General features: G+C 38.5%; 1 protein-coding gene across 9 annotated transcripts in view; it reads left to right on the top strand.

Moving 5' to 3' along the window:
* The window catches only part of UBQLN1 (ubiquilin 1), a 29,246-nt gene extending 17,612 nt beyond the window's left edge, over nt 1-11,634 (top strand). For 2 of the 9 annotated variants that reach the window (XM_040656441.2, XM_046905933.1), the window contains exons 4-11: nt 1,219-1,481; nt 2,303-2,461; nt 3,121-3,271; nt 3,828-3,970; nt 4,926-5,009; nt 8,788-8,903; nt 9,081-9,249; nt 10,443-11,634. In XM_040656441.2, the coding sequence (XP_040512375.1) occupies nt 1,219-1,481; nt 2,303-2,461; nt 3,121-3,271; nt 3,828-3,970; nt 4,926-5,009; nt 8,788-8,903; nt 9,081-9,249; nt 10,443-10,595 (1,238 nt within the window). In that variant the 3' untranslated portion in view covers nt 10,596-11,634. Of the gene's footprint in view, nt 1-1,218; nt 1,482-2,302; nt 2,462-3,120; nt 3,365-3,827; nt 3,971-4,925; nt 5,010-8,787; nt 8,904-9,080; nt 9,250-10,439 lie in introns of all 9 variants that reach the window. The other 7 variants (XM_004949194.5, XM_040656442.2, XM_025144923.3 and 4 more) reach the window with 6 other exon arrangements.
* Nucleotides 11,635-14,104: the final 2,470 nt, after the last annotated feature.

Genomic DNA, 14,104 nt, shown 5'->3' with positions numbered 1-14,104 from the left:
GGGGGCTATAGACACGAGCTGTTTCACTTTCAATAGTAGAGTGCTGCTGATGCTGTATTCTGGCACTATGGGTAATTAAACTCTTCCCAGTGTCATCTTTCACCTTAAGAGTCTGCCTGAATTGGCATGAGGGAAGTATTGATAAAGTTGGATCTGTAATACAAAGCCAGGATCTGGAACAGAAGCAGCAGAATTGCTGCTAATCTTACAGTCATAGAATCATAGAATCACTCAGGTTGGAAAAGACCTTAAAGATCATCAAGTCCAACCATGACCTAACCACACTACCCTAACAACCCTCCGCTAAATCATGTCCCTGAGCACCACATCCAAATGGTCTTTAAACACATCCAAGGATGGTGACTCAACCACCTCCCGGGGGAGCCTATTCCAGTGCTTAACAGTCCTTTCTGTAAAGAAAATTTATTATTAACATTCATTATTGTATATTTGTTATTATTGTAAAGAAAATCTATTCTTTTTCAGTTTCCAAACATGTTGTTTTCTCCTTCATGAAAAGGGAGACTGCAGTGTTCATTTGAAATCGCTATTTCCACAGTATTCCACAGTATAAATGTTTCTAATTCATTTTTTAAATGTCATTTGCTTCCTTGGAAAAGAAAAAAGAAAAAAAAAAACAGAATTGAAAAAGCTGTGTTAAGCAATTGCTTTTTTTAGGTGTAACCAATTCTGTGCTTAACTACATCTTAAAATATGAAAGTTTTCTATTTGGACTCAGCAAAGGAAGGGAAGTAAAAGCATTATTAGTTCTCATTGCAGCCGTGAAAAAGAAGAACTCTACTTTTAATTAGAATAGGCAATGTACATCATATTATGAGGTCTCTTTCAGTTACAGTCTAAATAAGAGTGGACAGATGAATGGTTATCACACATGGACTGGAACGTATTAGAAGGGAAAAAAAATCAAGGCCTCAAAATTGAAGCATCACTTGTTCTAAGCTGTGGAAAATGAGAAGTTGTTAGCATTGTAGTAAGTTCTATTTGAAAGCAATTTGTTGGACTTTTTTAGATGTTTTGTTGTTTAAAGAAGCAGGCTTAATGAATGCTTAACAGCCTCACGAAGATGGGCTTCCCGCTGAATTTTGTTATTTTTGAAATGTGGAATACATCCAACTATTTTGCATTTACAAAAGATGTGGTTCTGTTTAGATATAAGAGATGTAAATTCAATTATATATTTCCTTTCTTTCTCTAAAGGTGGCCTTGGAGGCTTGGCAGGCCTGAGTAGCCTGGGCTTAAATACATCAAGCTTTTCAGAGTTGCAAAGTCAGATGCAACGACAACTCATGTCCAACCCAGAAATGATGGTTCAGATAATGGAAAATCCATTTATTCAGAATGTGCTTTCAAATCCTGACCTGATGAGGCAATTAATCATGGCTAACCCTCAAATGCAGCAACTGATACAGAGAAATCCAGAGATTGGACATATGCTGAATAATCCAGATATAATGAGGCAGGTATGTAGAAAGATCTCTGAGTTTGTGACATTTGATTATACTGTAACTGAACAACATAGTGAGAACTGGATGCCCTTTGTTGAGTATTGAGAAACATTTTTGAAGAATTTGAGCTTTTTAGATAGTCTGTAAAATGTCACTGTAGGCAACTTATAGTTATGTTTATAGTTGTTGAAGTCTGAAATAGATAAATCAGAAAATCTGCAGCATGGTTTTGATAGATGTTGAAGATTGTATGATGATATCTTCTGAGTTTAGAGTTGGATACAGTTGTGTACACTTGAAATCCCCTGTTGTGTAACCAACAAGTTTTGGAGAATTATTACTTTAAGTAAACTGTACTAATTTCCAGTTTACCTAACTATGGGTACTTCCCTGGGTTCTTCTAAAGTTGCATGTTATGTAAGATATGTTGTGTGGCAAAGATCTCAGAAAGCAAATAAAGGTATCTGAAAATGAGGGTATTTAAAGTTTGTGCTCTAAGCTGTGCACTGTAATGATGTTAGAAGTACATTGTGAGTAAACACTTCTAATGGCAGTATATTGTGTTTAAAAAAGGACAAGAGAGGAGAAAGAATAATATGTTCAAGGTTTTTCTTCTGTTTAGCAGTGCTTCGTTACCCAACCAGTATTGTCACAGCTGTGACAGAACACATGCTAAGTATCAAATTCCGCTGGCTCCTACTAAGCTGACATCTTGATTTCAGCTTTAATCACAATATCATGGTTAGATGCTGGTAAAAGAGATGCTGTCACATGCTGACGTTTTCACTTTAGAATGGATTTCTTATTAATACAGATTAAACGTTCCACTTCCTTAGACAATAGAACTTGCTAGAAACCCTGCAATGATGCAGGAAATGATGCGAAACCAAGACCGAGCCTTGAGCAACCTTGAAAGTATACCAGGTGGATACAATGCTTTGCGACGTATGTATACAGATATTCAGGAGCCAATGTTGAATGCAGCACAGGAACAGGTGAGAAAAGACTGCAGATGCCACTGAGAATAAATATTTTTCAAAAATGAAAGAGTATAAATTATGTAACTTTTCAAATGTGTACTTGGCAAAGTTTTCTTGGAGATTGAATTCACAGTATGGCCTTCTCTCTGCTGAGAGAGAGAGAAAGGGAAGATTTTTTTTTTTTACATATTCTGTGCTCCTTTAAGCTTGAAGAAGTACAGATATTGTGTTGTGGGTCTGAGAAGCTATTTTGGAGTTGATAAATTTCTATATTTAATAAGTTACTACATAATCTAAATTCTTTTACTTCTTTAACTTGTGAAGCTATGAGCTCCAGGTAAGTTAACAAGGGTGGATTTAGTAATCTGTAACCTAATATGGCAAAAGACTTTAACAGTTGTAAACTGCTGTAGAACATACAGTCTTGTCATGATCAGAATACTAGTGTAGTAGAAATTCTACTTTCAAAAAGAAGTGAGACTTCATTTGGAGAGACTACATTTTCTTTCTCCATGTTTACTTTTAAATTACTTTAGAATGGTGAGTATAACTGATCAAGAGTCATCAACATTTATCTTCATGATAATTTTGGAGAGGTAACTTGTAATTTATAGCAAACTTAAAAACAGTTTGCTTTAGTGGATGTTACATGTTTGCTTTTCCTTCCTTTATAGTTTGGAGGTAATCCATTTGCTTCTTTAGTAAGCAATGCGTCATCAGGAGGGGAAAGTCAGCCATCTCGTACAGAAAATAGAGATCCTTTACCAAATCCCTGGGCTCCTCAGTCCAGTTCTCAGAGTTCTACAACAAGTACCAGCACAAGTGGTGAGAATGTTGACAGTAATAATGTTGGAAACAACACCTCTGGCAGTACGGGACAGAGCTCAACTATACCAAATTTGGGACCTGGACTGGGAGGTGTGTTTGTTATTGCAGTTGTGTATATATTTGGGAAATCTGCTGAAATGATCATTTATTAGAAAGAGAAATTTTGATTCAGAGCTTTTATTTCTTTAATGCAGTACTTGATGAGTGTCACAGTCCTCTATAAAAGTGTGAAAAGTAAACTAAGAATGATACTGTGTGAGTATTGCCTTAAAACAACAATGGTAGGAAAACCCTAGATGAGTGATGGTATTTTTCCTGTTTGCAGACAAACATGAAAACAGTTGATGACTTACAGGCCTAATGGGCCCACTTGTTAGATACAACATTTTTCTTAACTTATTTTTAGGAGGCAGATGCGTCTGTGTATACAAAACCACATTAAAGTGCATTTCAGGGACTGAAACATGTAGAAAACAATTGGTTATATCCCAGTTCTAGGCAGTCTAATTCATTTAATAGGACGTCTAATAAAGTGATCTTTTTTTTGTTTAAGCTGGTATGTTCAACACACCAGGAATGCAGAGTTTGTTGCAACAGATAACTGAAAACCCACAACTTATGCAGAACATGTTGTCAGCACCCTATATGAGAAGCATGATGCAATCGTTAAGCCAGAATCCTGATCTTGCAGTACAGGTAAATGCATCTGGTATAGTGATGTATTGATGTACTACGTGCATTGACTTTATTTATTTTTTAATTTGTTTATATGATAGTTTAATTTTCACTACAGAATGATGGTAATTGAGCAACAATTCTACACTTGTCTGCGGTGAATTGCCCAGTTTTTCAAGTATGTTAATGCCTGACTCACATAAATTATTGCCAGGTTACCTTCTACAGTCTATTGCAGTGAGTTTCTTCTGTTTATAGTTGGACATCTGCCAGGCGTTCTGCTGAAATAACTTGTAAGTTTGTGTATGTTCTGTACAACCCTGAACTTGTGACCTAGCACGAGAGCCAGATAGAGAAAACAAATGTTTGTACATTAAGGTAGATCTGCTTTCTTGTAAATAAATAACCACAGTAGTCTGAGATGAGAGAAGTGAAAGGGCAGAGTTGATGCTGTTTCTAGGTGTTATTCTGGTTTTAATTGCTTACCTGTGACTCTTGCTTGCTATAGAATTACAGATGCTGCTGTTCCCTGAGTAATATCTTTAGAAGCGTTTTCACATTTCAGTTAAAGAAATAATAGCCAAAGTCAAATGCTAAACCAAGATAGTGTTTTATTTTCTGTTTTGAACACTGGCTTGAATCTGATCATCTGCAGATGATATTTACGGAGAGATTATCATTTAGATGTGTAGCAGAGGCTGAGCAAAAGTGGATCATCATCTTATAATATAAATGAGATTGTCTTGGCAGGGATCTGGCAATTTTTTCCACTTAACAGAAAAAAAACAACCCTACAATGTCTTAATGCTGGTGGTTCATAACTCTTAGTCAAAGGAGATAGTTGTTTGAGTTTTCCTAGATGATTATTATATTATTTATCATATTCTCTATGATTCATGTTTTTTAAGTAGTCACCTTTAAACCCACAGTGTTTTTTACTGCTTGATCTTTGAATTTAAATATTTTTGTCCTGTAGATGATGTTGAATAATCCTCTATTTGCTGGAAATCCTCAGCTTCAGGAGCAAATGAGACAGCAGCTTCCGACTTTCCTTCAGCAAGTAAGATGAGATACTAGCTATTATTAAATGCCTGCACCTCAGTGAACTTCTTTTTTCCAGTAAACTGGTATCTTTCCTTGGTTTGATTAAAAGCTAGACTGTTACATACATTCTCATTAGATTTAGACACCAAGTTATTTTGTTCCATGATAAATAAATTCTTGCTTGGTCCCTCCGTCCTTTCAAAAAATTAAAGCTTTTGGTGGATATTTTTGTCTGTGATTGGCACAACTGTTTAGATTTACTCTTGCTTCTGTGCTTAGAAGGAATGATTCATACTGCACTATAGCCAGAGAACACTTGTTTGCTCTGTGATTTGTTTCATAAATAAAGCAGAAATATTAGCACTTTTTTCCATAAACAGAGAAATCTTTCACTGTGTTTTTCCTACCAGTTCCTTAAACTTAAACCACCCCACCTTAAATATTTGAGTAAAGGCATTTTGCAGTGTGCCTAGAAAGACCCAAATCAGCTAATTCAGAGTAGAGTGTGTTCTGAAGAAGCAAATCCTGTGAATTGCTTTATCTTCCTTGTGAGCACCATAGTGCTTGTAGCTTGGGTGTCTGCATGATTCTAACTGTCACTGTGAGTAGTGGTACTGTGTTCTTTGAATAGGAGAATACAAAAATTTTGGGAATTAAAAACATAATCCAGTTGTATAGCTTCCATCATTAGACTGTCCCTAGAAATTTGAGTAAATGTGCTTACTCTTACTGCAGACAAGCAATGTTACAAGTGAAATAACATACGTGGGAATTACAGTAACAAGTTAATTGTTCAGAATAAATGACTTAAATTGTTTTAATTGTGTAAACATCTGTAGTCTTTTGTAATGACTCTATTTGATGAACTAATGCCACACTTACGTTTTGAAATCCGTGAATAAATGCTAATTAGTGAACACACAGCAGGAATCACTACTATGATCTTTTTCCCTTGATTATTTCCTCACGTTGGTATCACCTTGGGATTTATGGTGCAGACACAACTGCTTCTGTCTTCGCTCTGTTGGGTCAGATGATTTACAGCGTTAGGGTGTGAAGTAAAGTGAAAAAGCACTTGAATTATCCTCAGAATGTTGGTATTATTGCAGTTCATACTTCATTACTTATCTTTTGGCTTTATTTGGTTGGATTGGGTGACAAACTGTAAAGGGTTTCTCTGCACAGCAGAAGGCATCTTTTGCAATAAAGAGCAGTTATCCAGCAGAAGTAAGAAAACTCTTCAGTGAGCTACTGCATCTGCAGCTTTTATGAGACTTAACAAGAATTGCTGATACTCTGCAGTGGAGTTAGGGAGTTAGTAATGTTAGTAAAGATAAGGTTCAGGTCACAACAATATGGTAGAAATTGTTGGACCACCACTTTCTGTAAAACAACTTTGAATATTGGACAGTAAGCCACGGTTTAAGGATTGTTTTCTTAAACAGAATAATTGCAGCAGCTTACTTTGAGGAACCCCAAATGCTTTCCTCTGAAGATCATAGAACCACCAGAGTTGGAAGAGACCTCTAAGATCATCTACTCTGACTGTCTACCTGTCACCACTATTTCCCACTAAATCATGTCCCACAGTGCAACATCTAAATGTTTCTCGATCACCTCCAGGATTACCCATTCCAGTGCCTGACCACTCTCTGTGAGAAATGTTTTCTCATGTTCAACCTCATCCTCCCCATTAGGCTCCATGAGGCCATTCCCACTAGTCCAGTTGCTAGTTACCCGGAGAAGAGGCTGTAGAGAGGGATGAGGTCACCCTTGAGCTTCCTCTTCTCCAGACTGAATAATCCCAGCTCCCTCAGCTGCTCCTCATAAGACTTGTGCTCCAGACCCCTCACCAACTTCATTGCCCTTCTCTGAACTCACTCCAGGGCCTCAATGTCTTTCTTGTAGTGAGGGACCCAAAACTGAACACAGTACGTGAGGTGCAGCCTGACCAGTGCAGAGTACAGAAGGATGGTCGCTTCCATGCTCCTGCTGGTAACACCATTACTGAGACAAGCCAGGATCCCATTGGCCTTCTTGGCCACCTGGGCACACTGCTGGCTCGTTCAGTCAAGCGTCAACCGATACCCCCATTTTCTCTATGCAGTCTTTCAGCCACTCTGCCTCAAGTCTGTAGCATTGCCTGGGGTTGTTGTGGCCCAAGTGTGTGGCCCGGCACTTGGATGAAGTTCAACAAGACCCATTGGCCTCAGCCCAGATATCCTGCCTGTCCAGGGCCCTCTGTAGGGCCTTCCTACCCCCGGGCAGATTGACACTTCCTGCCAACTTGGTGTCTGCAAATTTACTGAGGGTGCACTTAGTGCCCTCATCTAGGTCATCAGTAAAGATAGTGAACAGGTCAGGCCCCACTACAGCCCCCGGGGGAACACCACTGGTCACCAGCTGGATGTGACTCCATTTACCGCTGCTCTCTGGGTGTGGCCATCCAGCCAGTTCTTTTTCCAGCAAAGAGTGTACCTGTCCAAGCCATAGGCTGCCAACTTCTCCAGGAGAATATTGTGGAGACAGTGTCAAAGGCTTTGCTGAAGTCTAGGTAGAGTATGTCAATGGCTTTTCCCTCATGCACCAGGCAGGTCACTTGCTCACAGAAGGAGAACAGGTTGATCAAGCAGGACCTGCTTTTCACAAACCTGTGCTAGCTGAATCTGATTCCCCGGTTGTCTTGCACATGTCCTGTGATCTCCTTCAATGTGATATGCAAGATTTCAGTAGACTTTGCCAGCTACTTATTTAGTTATTCTCTAACTTTTAACTGTCAGGAAAATAAAAATCCAAGAGATGAACAGAGAATGTTATCAGATAGCTGCGCTTAAGTCTTGTTGTGCACTCGTATTCCAGAACACACTTCTTAATGCCTTATTCTGCAGTTCTGCTCTGGACCAGAGGAAGATTGACCTTAGAGTGTGCATTTCTTTGTGAATCAGATGTTTTTGCAACAGAAGAAATTCGATCTAGTTGCCAAGTGAAGGCTCCTAAGATTTATCAGCCTGTCTGCTGTTAGAATTAGATCTAGCTACTAAGACTGTCTCTCTTGTAACTGAAACAAATAGCTTTTGCTTGTGAGTGGCATCTGTAAGCAGAGGTGAGAGTAAGCTGTTTTGATTTTGTATCTGAGATGTCTGATTTCAAAGCATTTAACTTCAGAAATCAGAAAGATTTGCTTTTTAAGTTGTCTGAGGATGTGAAAAAACATTTCTTAGTTGAAGTCACAGTAAAGATCCTTCAATACTGTGAATTTTCTTGCTAGTATGTTTTGTAGTATATTTGTTTACATTTCTATAGTCTGCAGGGGAATTACAGATATGAACACATGGACAAATTGTGATGATTATAATTCAGTGATCTGTATTTAGCTAGGAAATAAATATTTTGTAACTTTTTATTAGATATAATGAAACTTGACTAACAGATGATCAGTGTTGTTGCTTACCAGTAGTGTGGCATAAGAGACTAATTTTAGAATGGTGATGGACTAGTACACTCCTTGGCTTTGAAATGTGATAGCCTTTAGAAGCGATACTGAAAAATATTATTTTGGTATACTCCTTATTTGAAAGGCTTTGTTCACATCAGAGGAAGTTCACTGATCACCTCCTGTGAAAGTTTTCTCAAGAAACTCCCCAGACTCTGAAAGATTTCATGTAAATATTCAAATCTGAAATTAAAGAACAAGCTCTGAAAGCATATCAGATCCTGTAAAACACCAGGTGGTTAAAAATTAACACTGAGTGCTTGTATATGACTCAGTCACAAAGTCTCTCTCATTTTCTTAGATGCAGAATCCTGACACATTATCAGCTATGTCAAACCCCAGAGCGATGCAGGCTTTACTACAGATTCAGCAGGGTTTGCAGACACTGGCAACAGAAGCACCGGGACTTATACCGGGGTAAGACTCAGTGTCACGGTTTTAGAAAACAACTATTGTCTTTGTCTTAGTATGTCACCTGCTCTGTGTTTGACAGAATTTTTACATGGTGATAAAATACAGGATTAGCAGAGACGTTACAATTAAGCATGGGTTTATTATTTAACTGACTTATTTCTGTTTCTGTCACTTGTGCAGATTTAATCCTGGTTTAGGTGGATTGGGAAGCGCTGGAGCTCCTACAGGGTCCACTGTGCCTAGTTCTGTTCCCAGTGACAATGCAAATCCAACATCGGGAGCTGCTGAACCCAGTCACCAGCAGTTTGTCCAGCAGATGTTGCAGGCGCTTGCTGGTGCAAATGCTCAGGTAAAGTACATAAATGGTGTTGCAGCTGTGCAAGTAAATTCTAAAAATAATTTAATTTGTCCTCTGAACAGTTAATCGTTTTAGTATACTCGTCTTCATACCCTTGAATTTCTGAAATGCCTTGAAAGAAGCAAATTGAGGTAATGACGTTAGCTGACAGGTGAAATGTGGTCTCAGGCAAGAGCTTAGAAATGCAGAAAGCACAGATGTTTGTTAACAGTGCTGTCTGTTACTCTGTAGCTGTGACAGCCTCTGTACAGTGCTTTGGAATAGCCACACTCCAGTTACTCGGGTTCTGAATTTGTTGTATGCTTCATGGACATTCTGCACATCCAAACTGCAGTACGTTTTGTTATGCTGTGAAGTCTCAGGGTACCAGTTGACTATTTTGCTTAGTTGTGCTTAGGGAGAGGCAAGTAGTGATGTGGGGGACTTGCTCAGTGTTGGAATATCTTTACTTTCTGTCGGCTTGGAGCCATGTGTTTGGAACTTCTACTGGTAATAGTTTCCTGATGGATGAAACATTGAATTAGAACAAAAGCATAATTAACAGTAGCTGCACATGTTCCATGTTAACATCTCAAATTTCACTGATTTGAAGTGACTTCTTAGTATTATTCCAGCACATTACTTTGATATAACTGTTCATTTTTGAATGAGGAGAATTTTGCCATGAGTTTATAAATGAGCAGTATCGACTCATAAAGCGCAACTGTGAGTTTGCTTTAGGCTGAAGCTTTCCAGCAGTTAGAATTTGGGTAACTTAATCCACAAATGCTTGGAAGATTGAAAGCAAGTTCACTTTCATACTAATAAAAGAAAGCCTGAGACACTCATCATTGCCAGCATCAATATAATCAAAATTCTGCTGTTTGACATTACTAGGTTGAACCATTTCATTTTTAAAATTATCTATGTATATTTTATGCATATTTAATTATATATGCATACGTATGTTAAAATATTCAATATATAATGTGGAGGGAGAATGGGGCCAAATATAGATATGCATATAATCTGTATCTGTAGGTGTATTAAGAAGTTATTACAGCACAAACATACCGAATTCTATTTTTTTCTTTTCCTGTAGTTTAAGAGTGCCATGTAAGTGGTGCAGAAGCCACTCTGTTTAAATCTAGTACTTTATCAATTGTGTACTATGGATTTACAACTTGCAATTTTGTTCTTAGCAGTTCCAAAATCCAGAAGTCAGATTTCAGCAACAACTGGAGCAGCTGAGTGCGATGGGCTTTTTGAACCGTGAAGCGAACCTGCAAGCGCTAATAGCAACAGGTGGAGACATCAATGCAGCTATTGAAAGGCTCCTTGGTTCTCAGCCATCATAGCAGTGTTTCTTTAACTTGAAAAAATGTAATTTATTTTTGATAACAGCTCTTAAATCTTTAAAAATACTTGCTTTTATTTCATTCTGACTCTCGGGATTGTCTTGTTACAACTAAAATCAATCTACGTTTTAAGGTGGAGTGCAGTAGTTTTCTGCAAACAATGGGGATCAGTGAATTTTCTCAGTTGTTGCATGCATCACACATCTTCTATTTTGCATTATCTGTGATTTTTTGAAACTATATCAGCTTTCACAGTTGCGTGAACAGGTTTTGTATCACTTGCAACTGTCCAGTTTATTTCCTGCTTAAACATTAGCCTTCAGTAGTAATTTAATGTAGAGTACAAATTAAAAAGGAAAAAAAATTGACTGAAGCTATAATTTGTGGGTACCAATACTGCTTATTGTGATTTCAGCATGTATTTTTTTTTTTTTGCTAGCAGAACACTGTAAGATTTATACCACTTGAGTAATCTACCATTTTTGCTTTAATTTGTATAAAGTATAAACACGGTATGTACAATGGAGACAGCTCGTTTCTAGAAATTTACACATCACAATACAATAAAATTATAAGTAACCAAAAAAGCCAGGAAAATGAAAGTCATATGCCATGTTTTCAGTGTAGAATTCTCCAGCCTCTTTGGTAACCATCTCAGCAAAAAAGCTTAGTCAAGTTCGTTTAAAATACTGCAGTTACTGTTCTGGTTATCTCTTTAAATCTAACTACAGAAACTTGCATTGTAAAACTGTCTCAGTATTCACAAAGATTAACTGTAAATTACTTTAATTGTTGTGCAAATTAAAGAGGTACTGCCTTGTGCTCAGAAACAGCTTCTGAGGCCTTTTGGTTTGTTTCATTGAGATTCTAACATGTATTGATTTTTGTAATTGGAAACATCAGTCTCACACATTGTCGTCATGTGATACTCTAATTACTTTCAAGCTCCATGTAAAAATTACTGTATATCTTCTGAGGTTTTACTGGTAGTAACCTCTACTGTGCACAGATAATAAATAAATTCAAAAATCTTTCAGCATCTTGGCTCGGTGTTTTTGTGTTTGCAGCTGATCATTTGGAATTTGAGATGACAGACAGCATAACAGCTGGCCTGGGAATATTTACCAGTTTGGGGCTATGATTTGTAGGTAACTCTTTGAGTTATGCACTGAAGGGGAAGAGTCTAAGGCATCTGATATTGAAGACCACTACTTCACCTAAGGTCGGGGTAGTGCAATAAAATACACTGCTGTGTGTTACCTAATAGCATTTGCTTGCATTTGTGTAGCTGTGGGCATTGTCACTGAACTCCTACGAGTATTGGATTGAGTAATCTTTTGATGGTAGTTTAAAAGAACTACCAGTTTGTTTAAAAAAACATTGCTTGCAAATGGCTTAAAATTACTACCTTGAATGAAGACGCTAATCGAGAAGCTGGTCATGAGTGAGCAGTGTGTGCTTTGCAGCCCGGAAGGCCAACTGTGTTCTGCACTGCATTAAAAGAGGAGTGGCCAGCAGGGAGAGGGAGGTGATTGTCCCTCTCTGTTCAGCTCTTGTGAGGCCCCATCTGGAGTACTGCGTCTGGGGGCTGCAGCACAATAAAAATGTAGAGCTCTTGGAGTGGGTCCAGAGGAGGGCCACTAAGATGATCAGAGGGCTGTAGCACCTCTCCTATGAAGGTGGGAGGTTGAGGAAACTGCGTTTGTTCAGATTGGAGAAGAGAAGGCTACGGGGGGACCTCGTAGCCTTCCAGTACTTGAAGGGAGCATATAAACAGGAGTGGTAATGGCTGTTTACAAGGGTGGATAGTGATGGAACAAGGGGGAATGGTCTTAAACTGAGACAGGGGAGGTGGAACAGGTTGCCCAAGGAGGTTGTGGATGCCGCATCCCTGGAGGCATTCAAGGCCAGGCTGGATGTGGCTCTGGGCAGCCTGGACTGGTGTTTGGTGACCCTGCACATAGCAGGGGGATTGAAACTTGATGATCATTGTGGCCCTTTTCAACCCAGGCCATTCTATGATGATTCTATGAAACAGTTTAATGAAACAAAACTGCAATGGGAAGTAAAAAGCTGAGCACACTTCCACCTACATTAAAAGTTCCACAAAGTAGTTTTGTAGGCAGAATCTGCACTGTTCTCACAAACTCTCCCCTCAAACTCACAGAGGTTTGTTGTCCAGTAGCCTTGTCTTCTGTTTTGCCAGTAAGTAGATAGACAAAATACTGTTGACGCATGATACTGAGAGAATCTATTGGTTAGCCAGCCTCTGCTTTTAGATAAAACTTTCATGAATCCAACAGCACAAAGTAGTAAATAAATCAGTCAATTCATATTGAATATCCTGGTAGGATGAGCTTTATGCGACCAAAGCCTTTTCAAATATGTGTATTTTGGGGATTAAACTTCTATTTCCTAACCAGTGGTAATAAATCCATATGGGATCCAACCTCCACAGTAATTTCTGCTTCACTGGGTAGCTTCCATTGCATTTGACTAGAAGGCTGTGATAGGGAAATAATTGCAAGTAGTTCCTGTAGATTAATTGCTACCTTTTAACAGTGATTTTCGCAATAACTTTTGGTTAGGATATTTAATTTTACCTCACCTTATACTGTACCTTACTGGGACCTCGCCTTAAAAAAAAACAGAGACCGCAGATCATTCATAAGATAGATGCTTTTAAGAACACAATCTGTAACAGTCAGAAAGGGTACTGTCAAATGAAAGAGTGAGGGTGAGCTGGGGAAGGGAAATTTTTTTATTCTTTTTTATTTTTTTTTACCAGTGAACCTAAATTGTGTGGACATTTTCTTGAGACAACATCCATCACCACTCCCGGGTACCTGAGGTGCACCCTGCAAACGAAGACCTGGTATTTGAAGTGAAATTCTATTGGAATTGAAGAAAAGGTGAAGTTTGACTTAAATTATACAGTGATTCCTTGAATTAAATTCACTTCCTGAGGTACAGTCAATACTTACCCATTATCAAGTAGTAACAACAGTAACTTCCTTGTAAGTAGTAGTAGAACAGTGACCATCTGCATAGGGACAATACTACTTTTGTCAGAAAACAAAATAGCAGTCGATGAAACAAGATTTAGAATAGCCGTTCCATTTTATTACCTCTTCAAAGGCGAAAGAGCACACTTGGAGGTAAAATAGTGTTACAATGTTCCCTTTCACTTCCCCTGCACCAGTACGTATTGTCCACCTTCCTGTCCTGCCTTAAAATTCTCTCTTCAGAATTATCTTCCCCATCTTCAAGAAGCAGTCTTATAGCTCACTCAGCACTTAAATATCTTGAAGTCTGCTGACAGCCTTTCGGACTGGGAAAAAAAGGGTATATGTATCTGCTTTTCTTCTTCTCACCACAAGGAACCACCAAGACCTGGTGGGACTACCTACCATGAACTGCTGTGGCTGATCATCACACCACTGCTAGGGATGGTGATGGTAACATGCAGAAGAAAAAGGCTGAAAGTCATGGAAGTGTGAACTATCTCA

The sequence above is a fragment of the Gallus gallus genome, chromosome Z (genome assembly GCF_016699485.2).
Source record: "Gallus gallus isolate bGalGal1 chromosome Z, bGalGal1.mat.broiler.GRCg7b, whole genome shotgun sequence".
In the NCBI taxonomy this organism is placed as follows: domain Eukaryota; kingdom Metazoa; phylum Chordata; class Aves; order Galliformes; family Phasianidae; genus Gallus; species Gallus gallus.
This window is presented reverse-complemented; position numbering and strand designations above follow the sequence as displayed.